Source organism: Panulirus ornatus, chromosome 1 (assembly GCF_036320965.1).
Source record: "Panulirus ornatus isolate Po-2019 chromosome 1, ASM3632096v1, whole genome shotgun sequence".
NCBI lineage: Eukaryota > Metazoa > Arthropoda > Malacostraca > Decapoda > Palinuridae > Panulirus > Panulirus ornatus.
The window spans coordinates 32,562,842-32,582,073 of record NC_092224.1 but is presented as its reverse complement, the minus strand read 5'-3'; the positions used below and the strand labels follow the sequence as shown (position 1 = coordinate 32,582,073).

The 19,232-nt window shown below is 42.6% G+C and overlaps 1 protein-coding gene across 2 annotated transcripts in view; it reads right to left on the bottom strand.

Annotated features, from left to right (window-relative positions):
* Window positions 1–19,232, bottom strand: part of LOC139749741 (homeobox protein aristaless-like) — a 297,440-nt gene that overhangs the window by 6,646 nt on the left and 271,562 nt on the right. For both annotated transcript variants that reach the window (XM_071663980.1, XM_071664066.1), the window contains exon 3: window positions 6,439–6,484. In XM_071663980.1, coding sequence (XP_071520081.1) covers window positions 6,439–6,484 — 46 coding nt within the window. The remainder of the gene's footprint in view (window positions 1–6,438; window positions 6,485–19,232) is intronic.

Below are 19,232 nucleotides of genomic sequence, written 5' to 3'. Positions count from 1 at the left end.
GGCTGAATTGACATTCATTTACATTCAAGAGAACTATATACTTAGACATGGTTAGGAAGCCATGGACTATTATTAGCAGTTTGAGCTTTATGTTTTCTCCTACACAACTTTTTAAAGACAGAAATCTAGACTCTATGACTGCCTTCTAGGAGTCGCCATCGTTCGCTTGTTTGGGGGGCTGGCTGTTCTTGTATTCACATACATATATATTCGTTCCACATATGTTCACTTGGGTGTCTTTGCATACTGGACTTACGACCTGAAAACATTTCTTCCGTCGACTTGTTCCTCTTATCCTCGATTGTCTTTTTTGAAGCACCAGTTCCCTGGTTATTGAGGGTGCCTTCGAAGGCAAACTTAGTCTAAATGACATATACTTCTTTTGTCTTTTTCTTGTGACCTATAAGAAGGGAACGACAGACTGGTGTCTCGTCCTTTTTTTTTTTTTCTTTTGAGGAGCGACGGCCAATCTTTTTTCCACAAGAAGGAAGTTCCTCATTTCTAACAAAACGAGGAAATATTCTGTCCAGAACAATGCTCTTGTAAGTTCTCGGCAATGATTTAACCCAACGATCTGAAAATGAGTGGAAACCTAGATTGGTGTTAAAGAGGAGAAGATGACAATAAATACATACATTTTGAGAGAATAAATATGAGGAAATTTATATGTATTTACATTCCGAAGAATACTGCTAACAAGCTCTACCAGGATGTGATCAATTCTGAGGGGGGGGAGGGGGGCGCCCTCACACGCACGTACGTCGTTATGAGCCAAGTAAAACACATAAAGTATCACTTACAATACACTGAAGTCCTTTCGTTGGATACTTAAGATTAATGAAGTTGAAATTCATCTTCCCTTATCATAACTCCTGGTTAAATTCAGTGCGTTTAGGCTTTATGAGGTCGTATATCATCCGGAGTCTTAAGAAACTTGACTTATTTCCCAAGCCACAGAACAACTTTACCAGACTTACTGAAGGATTCTGTAATGTGTATGCCCTCTGAGTGATTGACCTATGCCACAAGGAATGAGAGAGGATACAGCGTCGAGTGCATAGGTTCAAATCCTGGTTATGGCAATCGGTCCACAGTTAACCCAGTTATTCATCTACCCTCAGGGACTGGTCGACAAAATGGGTATCTCGTTCAGGCTAAGGTAGATATATATATATATATATATATATATATATATATATATATATATATATATATATATATATATATATACGTTTAATGGGATGGCCTTGGTTAGGGACTCAGCTACCCGTGCTGTCACAGCTAACATTATAAAGAAATGTATTTCCTTCACATCAGCGAGGTAGTACATCGTCCTGGATTCCTGAAGGTGCCTTGATAGTGACAAGGTACTTTAGTATGAGAGTGAGATCATCCCTCACCCTTGTAGTTACAACGCTGCTGATGGGCTCAATAATACTGGGAGGGAGGGAGCCCACTGAATCTGAGAATGCATTCATTTACACCAGAGTATAACTCTCTCCCTGTAACTTTTATGGAGACAAAGTAGAGTCGCATTTAATCACAAGCTTAAGGTTAGATTCTCCTCATTATTTTATATTCTTTACAAAGGAATGTGCTTCTCAAGTTTGGTCACCGCGCCTTCAGAAATTATAAAGAAGTAAGAGAGAGATGGTCCAGAGGATAGCAAGAAGGATGGGACCAGATTTAAGAAGACCGAGTTAGAGAAAAGTCAGAGGTTGTGAATTGGTCCACCGTTGGAAAGAGCGAGGAGAGACGTGATCACAGCCTCCACGTTTCTAATCTAGATAAGTGACGCACGGCAACAGTGAACATTTCTTCGAAATATAATAAGAGGATAGAACAGCCATAGAACATGAAACTAAACAAGAAATGGATGTAGATTAGTACTATTATGAAACAAAACAAGAAATGGATAAGTAAGTTAGTACTGTTATGAAACTAAACAAGAAATGGATGTAAGTTAGTACTATTATGAAACTAAACAAGAAATGGATGTGAGTTAGTACTATTATGAAACTAAACAAGAAATGGATGTAAGTTAGTACTATTATGAAACTAAACAAGAAATGGATGTAAGTTAGTACTATTATGAAACTAAACAAGAAATGGATGTAAGTTAGTACTATTATGAAACTAAACAAGAAATGGATGTAAGTTAGTACTATTATGAAACTAAACAAGAAATGGATGTAAGTTAGTACTATTATGAAACTAAACAAGAAATGGATGTAAGTTAGTACTATTATGAAACTAAACAAGAAATGGATGTAAGTTAGTACTATTATGAAACTAAACAAGAAATGGATGTAAGTTAGTACTATTATGAAACTAAACAAGAAATGGATATAAGTTAGTACTATTATGAAACTAAACAAGAAATGGATGTAAGTTAGTGCTATTATGAAACTAAACAAGAAATGGATGTAAGTTAGTGCTATTATGAAACTAAACAAGAAATGGATGTAAGTTAGTACTATTATGAAACTAAACAAGAAATGGATGTAAGTTAATACTATTACAGTCTATGTATAGCAACTGAAGTAAATAGACTGAGTGATGAAACTTTGAATGCTGACTACACAAAAATTTAAAAGGTTGCATGAAAGTGAAGACAGTCTAAAGGATATGGGGCTCCTCACGTACTGCACAATGGAGCAATTTTAGACGAGCATCTTCACAAACGCAAGTATTTGTAATGTACACAACACTCTGAAAAACAATAAGACACAAACGTATGCAAATACAAACACAGATACGATCACACACACACACACACACCCACACACACACACACACCCACACACCACACACACACACACACCTGGCATATATACACCAGAGCAAAACTCTCTTCCTGTTGCACACAAACAGTAATCACACACACACGAGGGACATGTGGAAATTAGTCCCAAATATCAATAATGTTAATATCAATCCAACAAAATAGCAAATATTCCCACGGAAAACATCGTCTGGGTAAAGAAGAAGAACAAGAAGAATCTGTCGATTGTGACTATAGGTCGAGCGAGATGAGCAGATAGATGCTCTTTTGTTCTAAACAAAAGAGGGTGTCGCATCAGGTCAATTGACAGCTTCCGATGACTTAAACGGAAGATTCAGTCAGTTCGGACGGTAACATTCAGTAATAACTCACCACAGGAAGTTCTGTCCCTTTAGATGACATTATTACGGTAACTCGAGCAGGAAATTCTCTGTCCATTTGGTCGAGTTGATGACAGCAACTTAAACAGACAATCCCGTCAACCCGGACACCACACTGCTATACTTTCGTCAGCAGTTCTGTCAGTTTTCGGACAGCAGATTACGGCAACTCAAACACCAAAGTCTAAATAGTCAAATGGAATACTGGTGACTCAAAGGAAAATATCCTGATGATTTCCATATTTGAGATATTGCTTCTGTGTTTGGCGTGTAAAGTATTTCACCAACAGTATATTAAAAGGGAATAAAATCTAAATTATAAAACTAAGATATATAGATCTGGCTAGGATTCCATAATTTCTTCTCCCTCCATTACAAATCACGAGAGGGGAGGTGGTAGGGGGTACTCTGCTAATAAAAATTTATACGATGCCATAACTCATCCAGAGGCAGGTGGCTGCTACGTGTAACTGTTACTGGTGCTTTATCACGACACTTAAACTCTTAATTGAAGTGGTAATTGATTTAATGAAAGGGGTTGACGTGGGTGATGGTGTGGTCACCTGGCATGCCCCAAGGAGAGGGAGGAAGGGAGGGAGGGGGGGAAAATAAGAGAGGAGAGAGGAGACAGGAGAGAGAGAGAGAGAGAGAGAGAGAGAGAGAGAGAGAGAGAGAGAGAGAGAGAGAGAGAGGACATTGAAGGGATGGACAAAGGACAACGGAGGAGGAGGAAGAACTAGTGAAAAAAGTATAAGAAAATAAGTGATAGCTTAGAATAACTGGCATAATAAAAGGGAGATAGAATGTTACGAGAAATTAAAACATTGCGAAAGATAGATGTAGGCGTAGTGTCATTGAGAGAGAGAGAGAGAGAGAGAGAGAGAGAGAGAGAGAGAGAGAGAGAGAGAGAGAGAGAGAGAGAGAGAGTTCATAGGAGGAAAACAGTTAACAGAGAACCTGTTGGCCTATGACCAAGTAACCTGTTTTATGGTCTGCCTCTGTTCCATAGCCAATATCTCTGCGCCTGAGTAGAACAGTTAAGACGGCTCACTCCACACCATCCTACTCTCTCGGGGAACAACAACAACAACCGGAGGGGAAAAGAACTATAAACCAAGGAACCACTCCTTAGTAGAACAAGCTTGGAATGTTATAGGTTTTTGTAAGTATTTGAAGTCTGTTTTCGTAAGTATTTGAAGTCTTTTGCGTTCACAACTCTTCATTAAAAGCAATATCAGCATTCAACTGTTTTAAACGAGAGATTTTTTTTTTTTCCTACGTTGGTAACTTTATTGCCTTTGGGTCTTCCTAGGTTTTCATTGTTAGATTTATTCAGAGATTGAAAGACCCTGAGAGTTCCCGTTTTCTAAGAAAAAGAGATTTACTGGAGTGCTCTGGGTCTCTTTTCTTCTTTACGTTGGCTTTGTCCATCTAGAATTAGCACTGGAACCGTTATTTGAACTCGTTTTAAGTTTTTCTTCTTTTTTTTTTTTCCTTGTAGTTTTGGAAACCAAAATTGGACTGCGCTTTAAAACTGCGGTCGTCCCTGTGCGCTGAAAAAAAAAAAAGAAAAGTCGAAAATTATATTTGGGTGTTTTGTGGTCGATGTTCTTAGCTATAAAACCCCGCATTATGTTCGCTTTATTGCTTACTTTTTATACGCCCTTCAGAGTACTTCACATTGTTGCTGATAACGACTACCAAGAACGTTTTCTTCATTTACTTTGGGTAATGGTTTCCTTTGAACATTTGGTAGTCATGTTAGTATTACTGTCTCTTAACTTTTACATTTGTCCAGTCGAATTTCACTTACCACATGCCTGGCCAAGACCCGTCAATTTGTCAAGATCTCTTCGGATTATTTCGCAGTTTCGCACTTTTATGGCTCTACCAGTCCACAGATTTAGGGTGTTATGGATTTGAGGCCCAGTTCTTCCTCGTTTATGTAGATTATTCAAGATCATTTTATCTACGCTTTTTCATATATATATATATATATATATATATATATATATATATATATATATATATATATATATATATATATATTTTTTTTTTTTTTTTTTTTTTTCATACTATTCGCCATTTCCCGCGATAGCGAGGTAGCGTTAAGAACAGAGGACTGGGCCTTTGAGGGAATATCCTCACCTGGCCCCCTTCTCTGTTCCTTCTTTTGGAAAATTAAAAAAAAAACGAGAGGGGAGGATTTCCAGCCCCCCGCTCCCTTCCCTTTTAGTCGCCTTCTACGACACGCAGGGAATACGTGGGAAGTATTCTTTCTCCCCTATCCCCAGGGATAATATATATATATATATATATATATATATATATATATATATATATATATATATATATATATACACACATATACATTTTGCTATTTCCTGCATGATCAAGGAGATGTCTAGAACATATTGCTCCATAACATCTTATTCTCTCTAAAGTTTACTGATAGTCGCTCACCTCAACTCTCATTTGCTCTCTTCTTCAACCCCTGCATCTTTCTCATGACTTCCTGTCGCTTTCTCTTGTACAACTCCCAATCATTTACACTTCATCCTTTTATGTACCACCAGCGCACTTCCCTTTTCCCTTTCACCAGCAACTTGGCTTCGTTATCCCGCCACTCACTGCCTTTTCTCACCTGCCCAACGTCCAACAACCGTATGCCACACACTTCTCTTGAACATGGCAATGCTACTTCCCTAAATACCTCTCATGCCTAACTCACTACCCTTGCTTTGTGCAATCTCATCATCTTCTATGCTAAACCCAATCGCTCTGTGCATTTCTTTACACACACACACACACACACACACACACACACACACACACACACACACACACACATCTTTTCCCTAAGTTCAGTTACTTTCAGCACCTTCACACTCGTACTGTTTCCTCTCCACAGAAAACCCTTACAAATATTAACCTTCACCTCAACCAAGTAATGGTCAGACATCCCACCAGCTGACTCCCAAGGCACTTTCACACCCAAGAGTCTCTCTTTTGCACGCCTATCAATTAGTACATGATCCAACAATGCAAGATGACCATCTTTCCTACTCACCCACGTATGCTTATGTATGTCTCTCTTTTGGCATTCCCAATCACCAGACCTTTATATATATATATATATATATATATATACATATATATAAAAAAAAAAAAAAAAAAAAAAAAAAATTATATATATATATATATATATATATATATATATATATATATATATATATATATATATATATTTGAAAATGCAAAGAAGACACCCACCTGGATTCTGGCTTCAGTCAGACCAATCTTCATGGCCAGTTCCTCCCTGTAAAAGACAAGAGGGACGAGTCAGCAGCACATTACAAACCAAATCATTATGATTCATACCATTCCCTCAATATGTCCTATGAAGAAAATTAGACTTTGACAACATTTTTGTACACAATAACACAATGATAAAGTTAGCGAGTTTCCCCTTGAAAGCTTGGCAACCTACGTAGAGTGCAAGACATAAGATACGGTGGTGACTGAAAGTAAGTTACGGCAGAATCATAAGGAATGGACAGAGTTCTACAAGTTTCAAGGATAAGATTTCGACTTTTTACACAGATGATCATTAAAAGAATAAACTGCTTGGATCTTAAAGAGAATAATGAAGAAAATGCGATGTGCGGAATACTGTCTCCCTTCGATTGGAGGAGTGGATTTCGTAGAGACAGAAGAGCTTGGATAATGCAGGCAATGGATGGGCTTCTGATGATCAAGATGGAGGGTGATGATTGCAGTGTTGATTTACTGGCGTATGAGTGCACTTGGTTATTTGTGGATGAGAGGAACTCATTGTTAAGGAAGAACAAGTGTAGGGGATAGGACAGAAGAAGCTTGAGGGGACACCGCTGTTGATGGAGAAAAGTAGGGCGGCTGATCCATCAACAACCAGAGATAGATCGGCCGGAGAGGAAGCTAGATAGGAGGGAGCAAAGTGACAGAGGGAAGCCAAAAGAAGGAAACCCAGAGATGGGACCGCGATGCTACACCCTGTCAAAAGCCATAGATATGTCAAGGGCAACTTGACACTACTCCCCAAAACATTTCTGGGATTGGTACCCAGACATTAGTTTGATAGGAAAGAATATCACCAGTGGATCTGTCCTTACGGAAGCCATACCGCTGATCAGAGAGAAGACTGTAAGATCTAAGATGTCTAGGGATATGAGAGTTGAGGAAGAATTCAAAGACTTTTGCCTGTCTAGATTACATATCCTGTCAAATATCTGAGTCTTTGATCCCTTAATCCGTTGAAACAGTGGGTTCTAGATCTCTGAGCCCAGCAGTAATTCATGATTCCTACATCCCTTACGCAGTCTAAATTCCTGGTCTGAGATTTCCTAACCTCTTATGATTTCCAGTCCAAGATACCTAAGGACATATATTTCTAATCCAAGATGCGTAAAGACATATTATATTCCAGTCCAAGATGCGTAAAGATAGATTATATTTCCAGTCCAAGATGCGTAAAGACTGATCATATTTCCAGTCAAGATGCGTAAAGACAGATTATATTTCCAGTTCAAGGTCCCCAGGACTCTCGCCATACCCACTTTAAGGTCCCCAGGACTTTTGAATCTCCCGGTGCGAGATGCCAAGGGCCATGACGTCAGAGCTCCCGGTCCAGTCCTGCTGGTGGGGAGCCGGGAGCCCTTCCCTCCCGCCACCTCCCGGTTATCGCCGGTGATCGCGCCGTAAACCCGGTAGTTACACACACAACCAGTCTTATCGTAAATACTTTATGCCCTTAGTTATAATCGACCTCATTATGTGTCATAAACTTTTATGGGGTGCAGGGGGGGAGGGAAAGGGGGAGGGGGGGAGAAGAGAGAGGGGAGTTGAAGGGAATGGGTGGAGAGTGGGGGCAGTGGGGGTAGAGAGAATAGGGGCGAGGCTAATCAGCTTCCACCACGTTACAACCATGGTAGTTAGTGAGGGTATGAATTGGGGGACAGTAGTAGTAGGAGGAGGAGGAGAGGAGTGTAGGAGGACAGAGCAATGTGGGACGGGATGGGATTGGGGGCGTGGAGGAAGGGAGGGTGGGAGGTTGTAGGACCTCGGCCGTTGCGCTGTATCGGAACGCCGCCACTGTGGTGGTCTGAGGGTCGGCGTTGGCGACGACGGGGTCGACATTCGCCACGTCGACGTGGGTGTGTGAGCTCCCCAGATGTGTATATAACATCCCTGGTGCAAGTGTCGAGTGTTGGTCCAGTGGTAACAAGTGATGGGATAATCACGACACTGTGTGCATACCAATCATCAGTCTGTACTTCCAATCATCCATCTGTTTCTTAATAGTAGATGAGCGTCATTGTCGTATTCATGTGTAGACAACATAATGATCATCATTATCCAGATCCTATGTGGTCAAGTCTGGCCAACAATACTCGTACACGACACACACACACACACACACACACACACACACACACACAAGCCTTTGGTCAACATCCCTCAGTGTGCCCCACACACTACTATCCCGTCCGTCTACTTTGGCCGAGTTGCTCTTGACAGTAATAGCAACGCCGTCAACACTCACCTGTCAACACTATGACCAATGAATGTCAACGAAGACAGTAATTCTGGGATTTCTTTTTTCTTTTTACCTTAGCGGAGTACAAGAGTCGTATCACCCCCCCAACATTTCCCCTTCAAACACTCATACAAAATCTCTCTCTCTCTCATATATATATATATATATATATATATATATATATATATATATATTTTTTTTTTTTTTTTTTTTTTTATACTTTGTCGCTGTCTCCCGCGTTTGCGAGGTAGCGCAAGGAAACAGACGAAAGAAATGGCCCAACCCCCCCCCCCCCCCCCATACACATGTACATACACACGTCCACACACGCAAATATACATACCTACACAGCTTTCCATGGTTTACCCCAGACGCTTCACATGCCTTGATTCAATCCACTGACAGCACGTCAACCCCTGTATACCACATGACTCCAATTCACTCTATTCCTTGCCCTCCTTTCACCCTCCTGCATGTTCAGGCCCCGATCACACAAAATCCTTTTCACTCCATCTTTCCACCTCCAATTTGGTCTCCCTCTTCTCCTCGTTCCCTCCACCTCCGACACATATATCCTCTTGGTCAATCTCTCCTCACTCATTCTCTCCATGTGCCCAAACCATTTCAAAACACCCTCTTCTGCTCTCTCAACCACGCTCTTTTTATTTCCACACATCTCTCTTACCCTTACGTTACTTACTCGATCAAACCACCTCACACCACACATTGTCCTCAAACATCTCATTTCCAGCACATCCATCCTCCTGCGCACATCTCTATCCATAGCCCACGCCTCGCAACCATACAACATTGTTGGAACCACTATTCCCTCAAACATACCCATTTTCGCTTTCCGAGATAATGTTCTCGACTTCCACACATTTTTCAAGGCTCCCAAAATTTTCGCCCCCTCCCCCACCCTATGATCCACTTCCGCTTCCATGGTTCCATCTGCTGACAGATCCACTCCCAGATATCTAAAACACTTCACTTCCTCCAGTTTTTCTCCATTCTCCATATATATATATATATATATATATATATATATATATATATATATATAGTGTTGAAAGACCACAGGAAGATGAACCACAATAAGTTCCCAAGTGCACTTTCGTGTAATGATCACATCATCAGGGGAGATATACAAGAATGAGATAGATGGCGTTTGGGTAACACCAGACGCTACTCCAGCATCCATCTTTTCCCCCTTAAACCATTTTCCTGTCTGTCACGCATACAGTCTACAACCACTCCCTGATTACACACTCCTTACACTTTACTCTTTGACCTCCATCGTGCAAGGAGTCACAGTTACACAGGTCTAATTGCCTCTTAGCTTCATGCCCTTCTTCCTCCCCTCCCCCCCTGCTGATGAGAGGGTCTTCAAATGTGACCTGTAATTGAGGTTTTACGACACTCTTGTCCTTGTTCGTATATATCATGTTCTTAATTTAGATTTGTACGACATGGCACTGATGAGTCATTTAGATTAACACTTTGAATGTAAAATGTTCTCATTCTCGTTCTTAGATTTAATTTTCATTGCCTTGGTGAATTAATATACCTCACGAACGTCCTTTCAAGCAAGGAAATATGGCATTTCTTTCTCTGTTGCTCCAAATCACGCGACGGTTATCTAACTAATTACAGTTTGATAAGTTATAGTGTAGAACACACACACACACACACACACACACACACGAGCAATCTTAAACCTGTCATTGTGAACGTCGTAAACAAAGCATGAATATGTGATAAACTAAACAAGCAATCAGCTTTGTTTTCTCTTTGCTGAGTTGTGTGGTATGTCAACTACTGCGTTACGGCAGCTCAATTAAGATTTAATTACGTAGTAACGAATGTTCAACTAATCACCATTAGGTGCATAATGTATAAACTTATTTGTCCTGTAAAGGGGTTCTCTATATCTGCCACTTTAGCTATGTAAAAGCACCGTACCTCTCTCACGTACTTATCGAAAACATGGATATGATAGCCAATATTACAATGATATTATTCTCTGTCATGATTAGTTAACTAGTTTTGATCTCTGTTATGATTGGTTAAGTAGTTACCATAATGATCTCCCAGGTCTATATCTCATTTGTATATTTTCAACAGATTGGCTGCTTGACTTTAATAAACCGTTCGTTATTATATTATCTATTATCATTATCATGTTATTACTATTATCATTATCATTATTATTATTGTTATCATTATCTTTATTATTATTATTATTATTATTATTATTATTATCATTTTTATTATTATTGTTATTATCATTAGTTATCATTATTATTATTATTACTACTCGCACTCGAGCGCGCTCACACATACACACACACACACACACACACACACACACACACACGCACATACATGCACACACACACACACACACAAACACACAAACTAAACATGCAAAGACAGAGCAAATAGTGGCTATAAACATGAAATTCAGCAAAACACTTGTGAGAAAATATGTCAAAAATTATTTCCATGATATAAGAACCATGGATAAATCAGAATAATCTGAGGAAAGAAACTGTGTTTGTGAACAAAATCAAAATGTTTCAAAAAGTCGTATGATAATGTTGAAGAGAAGGGACCACATGAGTGTTGACCTCCCTCTACATACCATTACACTCACTGATGTTATCATACCCACTATATACGTTTTCTTTTCTAATTTGATGCTCATTTTCAGGGCAAAATTCCCTTATTCATATCAGATAAGAATCACCACACACGCAGACTCACACACACACACACACACACACACACACACACACACACATACACACATACACACACACACTTCTACAGGGAGCGGTGGTTCTGGCCAGGCGATGGAGCACGACCACACACCTGGACGACCTACCAGACCCACCACCGCCACCACGACCCTCGCTACAAGGGTAGAAACACACACACACACACACACACACACACACACACACACACACACACACACACACTTACAAATCACCGCTGTCCAGAAATGACCTAAAAATGACTCTTGTCTTGTTAGGATGGCGGTCAGCACACACACACAGGAAATGCTTCTTCACATCTTGCGGTCTCTGCAAGAAATTCTTATTTTCACGATAATTTCCGATGACACGTTTAGTACAACCCGAGGGTCCATTTACCCGACAAGAGAGTGACACCGGGATATAATCTTTATCGCTGTTTCGCGCCATCGCTTCGAGGTAGGCAGATCGCTCCTCCTCCACCACGACGTGCAATGACGATGATTGACTTCAGGTGCGACTGGGTCGCCTCCAGACCCCAGGGCGTGTGATGTCTTGAGACAGTTATACATACGGCCAGATCGTGTCAAAATGTAGTCTAAGGAGAACCTAGCAGCGACCAGATGGTGCATGGCCGTAACAGAAGGACTTTAGGAGTAACTAGGGGGGTACACACGGCAGCCGGAGGAGGACCTTAGCAGCAATTAAGGGGTAAACGGCAGCCAGAAGGGGGCCTAGCAGTAACTAGGGGGTGCATGGCAGCCAGAGGAGGGCCTAGCAGCAACTAGGGGGTACACAGCAGCTAGAGAAGGGCCTAGCCGTAGCTTGGGGGTACATAGCAAACAGAAGAGAACCCCTACTGTAAACAGTCAGGCCTATAGGCCTGCCACTTAGTAGGCCTGTCACTTGGCAGATCTAAAGGTAAGCTACCACTTGGTACGTCTGCCACCAGATTGGCCTGCCAGCCTGCCAATGGATGGGCCTGCCAATAGTTAGATCTGCCACTAGATAGGCTCGCCACTCTGGCAGACAGACGAGGACCAAACAGTAACAAGAAGGGACATAACAGGCAGATGAGGACCCTGCAGTAACCAGGATGAGCACGGCAGCCAAGGGAGGATCTTGTGGAGGCAACGTATTGTGTGGGGTCACAGGAAGACCTGGCTACGCCCAGGTGGTATGGGGGCAGCATTCCCACAGTGGTGGACACGGGACAGCCCACCAGTGGGAGGAGTAACCCCGGTGGTCGCTTAAACCAACACCATAATGAAGAACTTAGTTAATTACTGTTCTTTTTTTTCCACTTGCGTTCCGACGGTTGCTACTGGGGCGTCTCATTAACGGCCTGGTAGGAGGAGGGAAGGAGACGGGGCTGTTGGGAGGGCAGGGCGGAGGGGCACTTTTAGCCCTCATTATGAAACAACCCTCCGCTAATTGGTCGAGGACCACTGTGTAACTGGAGCTAGGGAAAGAAATGGCGATTTGACTCCTGTAACCATAGTGAGTGTCTTCTGCCGGGGCCATACATTTTCTTCCTCCTTCCTTTCCCATTTTGGTCTTTGGGGATCAACTCCCTCCTCATCTTACGAACACTGTGGTCTGCACACACCGCAGGGGTATCGTGTCGTGATGGAATTTGACATTTCCGCTGATGTAAAGACTGAGTGATGAACTCCGAGTGTCTTAGACGATAAGAACCATTGCAAAGCTCTTCTATCCTCACTGCTATGTCAGCCTCCTTCTCTGTAATGATCTGCATCTGCTACGGTCATAGAGATGGGTATCGGAGCGTCTGTAAAGCTACCAGAAGTATTCATTCACCTGCTCTTCAGCCTATCCATTGGCTACGTCTTCCTCTGGCACCTCCAGTCTCTCAGTAACAGTGTTCACAGCTCCTGTTTTGGATTAACCTCCTCTAGCTCTTTTACTGTGAAGCATAGGAACCACCAGAAGGATACAGAACTGAAGTATTGTTATTATCATTATCATTATTATTATCATTATCATTATTATTATTATCATTATTATTATTATTATTATTATCATTATCTTTATTATTACTACTATTGTTGTTACTATTATTATTGTTATTTTTATCATCATTGTCATTATGATTACTATCATTATTATCATTATAATCATTTTTCGATATCGCTCTACTCCCAATGATATAGTCTCGCCAATTATTACTTTTCACTTGCAGTATATATGTCTGCCCCTGCCAATTACCACTCGCATCCATGATTTACCTGAGAGAATCATGGTCACCTGACGATAACCTTTATAAATAAGTGATCACGACCTCCAACCCAAAAGGCGATGTCGACCATAATTACCCATTACCTGCTTGAAGAACATGTCCATGTATCCCTTTTCTCCTCCTCCCTCCCCCACCTCCTGCGTTCCCTCATTAAACTCCCTCACTCACTCGCTCCCTCACCTCCCTCCGTCCCAACCTCCACTGCGAGCCGGCATAATATCCGGAGTTTATGCAAATTTCAACCACAGTGGTCGTGCCTGGGGCGGGACCCCGGCCCGGGAAAGGGTCCTCCGCCGACAGACAGACAGACGGACAGACAGCGCCCCCCTCCTCCCGCACCCTCTCTCTCTCTCTCTCTCTCTCCCCAAGTGGTCCCAAAGTACGACTCACGTCGGTGGGGGAAATGCTTCGAACTCCTGATCTCTGGTGGTGAATCATAGTCTACTACTAGGCAATATAATCTTCAGGCCTCCCACAATGACCATACGCCGTTGCAGACGAACCCCCTTGAGCATTTGGGTCGGACCACCCACTCTGGGGTCGTATAGTCTCTTAACCACCACCACGACCATCCATCAAGAAGGCTCACCACATCAGAGGCCTATCATGAATTATACATGAGTGCATTTAGTAGGCCTATCTCCAGCCTGATCCAGAGACAGTAATGAATCGCGTATTGGAGCTAAACAGACCCGAAATCAGGTGTCACCCGCTCCATCAAAAGATAAGAGACGGAGAGGACGTGCACGTTACTGCATTTCGACATCAAGGAGAAGGATGGGAGAGGAGAGGAGACAGATGGAGAGTCTCAAGGGGGGGACGGACGGAGGGGAACAGCAGTACTGCTGGAGACCTGATGGGGACCGTCGCTCGTTATCTCTTTCTCTCTTGTTTGTCGCTTTGCGGTCGACAATTTGCATTTCATTGTCCTATGCCAAGGCAGATGTGTCCCCTCGTTACCTTCCCTCCCTCCCTTGTGTCCCCTCGTTTCCTTCCCTCCCTCCCTCCCTCCCTTGTGTCCCCTCGTTACCTTCCCTCCCTCCCTCCCTCCCTTGTGTCCTCTCGTTACCTTCCCTAACTCCATCCCTTACACTTATTTCTTTCCCCTTACCCTAATTCTCCCCCCCCCCTCTCCTCCCCTCTCACTCCTCCTCCCTTTCTCTCACTGCTCTCACACCCCTCCAAGTCTTATGGCTGCTGCCTATCTTAGCCTCCAAGAGATTCTGTCTCGCTCTGTAACATTTTTATCTCATCATTCTAATCTTCTAATCTTACTATGTGGAATTTCGTTCATCCCTTTCGAACAGTTGGTTCTGGAGTTTGTTTGTTTTTTTGTCAAATTTCCACCAAATTGTTCTCATGAATATAATAACAGTGAGTTAGAATAAGAACAACATGTTCACGAAATTTGAATCTAATCAACGGAAGAGAGATCCGGTAAAGCAGATCATGCTGTTCAATTAGGGAACAATCATGTTATTCATCGACCATGAAACAAAAATGATATGTCTTACGGTAACGAAAATGACCAATTCCGTAACGTTTACATACCCTGATCAATGCAAATGATTCTCCCTTTTACATTGTTACATCCACTCCCGTGCGATTAATTTCATAAACCATGTAATTTACATTATCATTACTATAGTCTTCCCAAGCCCAGAACATCAATTATTCATAGATATATGGAACTCGTGCATCCGCCAGCTGGTCTATATTTTCTTATTTACAGAGCCGGACTTTGTGTGTGTGTGTGTGTGTGTGTGTGTGTGTGTAAGTGTGTGTGTGTGTGTGTGTGTGTGTGTGTGTGTGTAATTATCTGTACAGTACGGGGAGGAAGTTGTGCACTGGTGGGACCGCTATCGCCTGAACTTTCTGTTCTGTTATGCAACTCTCCCAATCTACTGTTTACAGTCTGTGCGGTGCTCGCTATTTCATCACCTGGTTCATTCACCCACACCCGTCTCACCCACACTCGTTTCATTCACATCCGTCTCACCCACACCCGTCTCACTCACACTGGTCTCATTCACACCCGTCTCACCCACACTCGTCTCACTTATACCCGTCTCACCCACACCCGTCTCACTCACACCCGTCTCACTTACACCCATCTCACCCACATCCGTCTCACTCGCACACGTCTCCGCAGAAGTATTTCTTTGCATCTTTCCTTATAGGTTTCTTGCCTTATATCCTGGTATGACCTTTGGCTGACCCCCTTTTCTCCTTTTTTTCTTCTTTGCATTTTGCAAAGGGTTGTTCATTAAGGGACAATGTTAGTCTAAGAAATATGTGATTTGAAAGCAAGTCTTCCCCTGTTTTTTTTTCTTCTTTCTTCCATGGTGTGTGTGTGTGTGTGTGTGTGTGTGTGTGTGTGTGTGTGTGTGTGTGTGTGTGTGTGTGTGTATGTCCTTCTATCAATAACTTGTCCATCACTCCCAATCTTTCCATTGCCACCGTGTGCTTTGCTCAAAAGACTAACAAATGTACCGTGTATATCAATATTGTTGACTTCTTCCAGGACCACTCATGTGTCCACCAAACCATCGTGCTTCTTTTGGACCACTCGCTGCCATTCAACTGTAGTTCGTCTCCAGGTCCACTCAAAGACACTCAACCACCGTTCATATCTCTGCCCGAGGCTCAATTTCGTAAGGAGCACTTCTCCACACGCCAACAACAGACGACCACAGCTGTTCTGAATGATCGTCTTCTTACAAAATGTCTTCATCCTTCGTAATTGTCAGTGGTGTGTAGCAAGAGTTCATGATGTACCATGGACGGTACTGTCTCTTGGCACGCAAGCCCAAGAAGAATTGCGAAAACCGACTGTGTTGGTATCTTATTTGAGAAAGGTGGATGTTATAGGAAAACGTGTGATAAGTGCATTTGGAAGTCTGATATGGACATTCCTCAGTTCTCATCTAGATCAACCTCGTATTTACTTCTAGTTGTCTAGCATCTCCCGCCCGTCTTCCACCTCTCTCTTATAGCTTTCCTTCCCTTTCCTTTCTTTTGATTTACACAACCCCGTCGGTGTTAGTCTGATGGACACAATTGTCACACTAGTCTGATCTTTCATCAACACAGTTCATCGCTCATCCCATCATCCTGGTCCTCCTCCTTCCTCTTCATCCACTCTTATCATTCCCATCACGTCTGTTATCATATTTCCGTTTAACTCCCCTTCGTTATTCACCCAACCATCGACGACATACTGGAAGTCGAAAATATGCACAGGCTTGGGCTTCCCCCCCTGTCGACCATGGAGCCCTGTGGATGCAGGGAGAACACCCCCGCCCTCTAAGAACGTGAACCTGAACCGTACCGTAACAGGTGTGACCTACTGGCTCTCTCACCTTCCGCAAGAACGCCTCCGCATCGAACTCGGGGTCCCGCCTACCGCCACTCGCTGTTAAACGCTCAGGTTGTTTATGTAAAGCCATGAACAGGATGGTTGGTACTCGGTCGTCTTACACACAGAACTAGGAAGCCTATGTCTTCAAATGTATATGGTTCTATGCACAAGAAGCTGTGTACATTACTGCATACTACGTTTTTAACTTTCCATTCAAATTAGACTCTCAACTCCTTCCTTTACCTTGAAGCTGCTTTGATACAGCCAATTGATACGTAATCCTGCATGAACTCTATCAGCTCGTAAAGGATGCGTGACGCATCAGCGAGATCCGTGAACCAGCGAGTGGTTAAGGAGGAGATGCTGTTTTAGGCTCACCTTTGCCAGGGTGTCAGGTTATCTGGCTGACAGACAAATGGTCCGGGGTTTGATTCTAAGGGTATGATTCACATCGATATACATATATACATAGAAACTCCCACAAACACCTGTGTAAAAGTTACACATACAGGCACATGTACACAAAAGCTCCTAACTCCACCCACCTACCCACACACACACACACACACACACACACACACACATACACACACACACACAAACTTAAATAACCACAACTCACAGTTGATGACATCATTGTACATGAAAACACGTGGACACTAACCAAGCCCGTAAGATTTTGCCAATTCCAGCCTTAAAATCCAGCAAAAATCGTTCTAAAGTTAGTGTGATTTATTGATCATCACCTCCATTTACGCAATTAAACGTTAAGAAAATAAGCGTTTTACGCTTTGCTGATTAGCTACATATAGTGGAAGTATGGCTAAGAAAACTTATACATACGGAGTTGTATAGAACTAAAGTGTGTATGTAGGAAGCGTTCATGTAAAGGATGTGCATGTCGGACGCACCCATGTTGAGGTGTGTGTGTGTGTGTGTGCTGGTGTGTGTGCACGTAGGTGGCGTTCATGTCGAAGGCGTGCCTGCTAGGACGTGCACGTAGGCGCCGTGCTTATAAACGATGCGGAAATATAGCGGTGCCTTTTTTTTCTTACCGGAAACGTAAGTTACGATACGCAGGTGGTGAGGAGGAACGTGTATAGGGGGAGACGTGTTGGAAGGGTGCTTGTATCGGGAGAGGACGTTGGATATAGGTGTCTATAGAGAGAGAGATTGCATGTAGAAGACATACAGTTCTGGGAGGGTATGATGAGGGACATATGACATGTGCGGCTGCACCTGTAAACTAATTTCATCTGTGATTCTGTCATTAGCTCAACATTATAGTTCTCTCCACCCACGAGAACTTGCAATGTCTCGATCAAAGACGTAGACACCCAGATTTGGCGAGTCGGTTGCCGAGGACGATCGTATGGCGCAGATGGTGGGAACTGTTAGAGGATGAGAGAGTAGAATGAAATGCTTTAGCAAGGAGATCAGAGAGCCTCCGAAGGAAGATTAAAATGGCTTAGGTTTGGGAGTTCATATGATTCCCATAATGACGATTCAGGTCATAAGGCAAATGGAACTTGACATTACTTCAAGATGATAACTTAATCTATCCGGAAGACTGAACACAAATCATCTAGCAGAAAAAACTCTGAGCCATAAACGAGAGGAAATGAAGTTGACATTAGGGGTCATGTAAGCATGTAGGGAAAACCCTTGCTACCCACCGGAGGGACTCGTGGTGCAGCCGGTAGGGAAATTGTCTAGATGTTTAGAGGAGGAGCTCAGATCATAAAGATGAGGAACTCTGATGATGATGAGAAAAAGAATCTCTGAAAGGATGCGTGAAAAAAAAGAGACTAAATGAAATTAGGTTGCCTGCCATCTTCTCTTTATAAGCACAACATACCCATTTGAATCTCACTTATTTTTTCAAATAAGTTCTTTTGCAGTCTCTTGTCTGTGAATCTTTTTTTTGTAAATGTAGTCCTGGTAGACTCCAACGAACGTATGGTCCCTAGGATCCGGCATCATGGGGTGCTAAGAATCTCCGGGTTCGTGGCCGACTCTTCTGCCAATGAGAGGGAAGGCCCTCAAACAGTAACAGCAGTACTGTTCCCTCCCTCGCCAGTTCCTCTCCTGATAGACCTACCACTTGTTCAC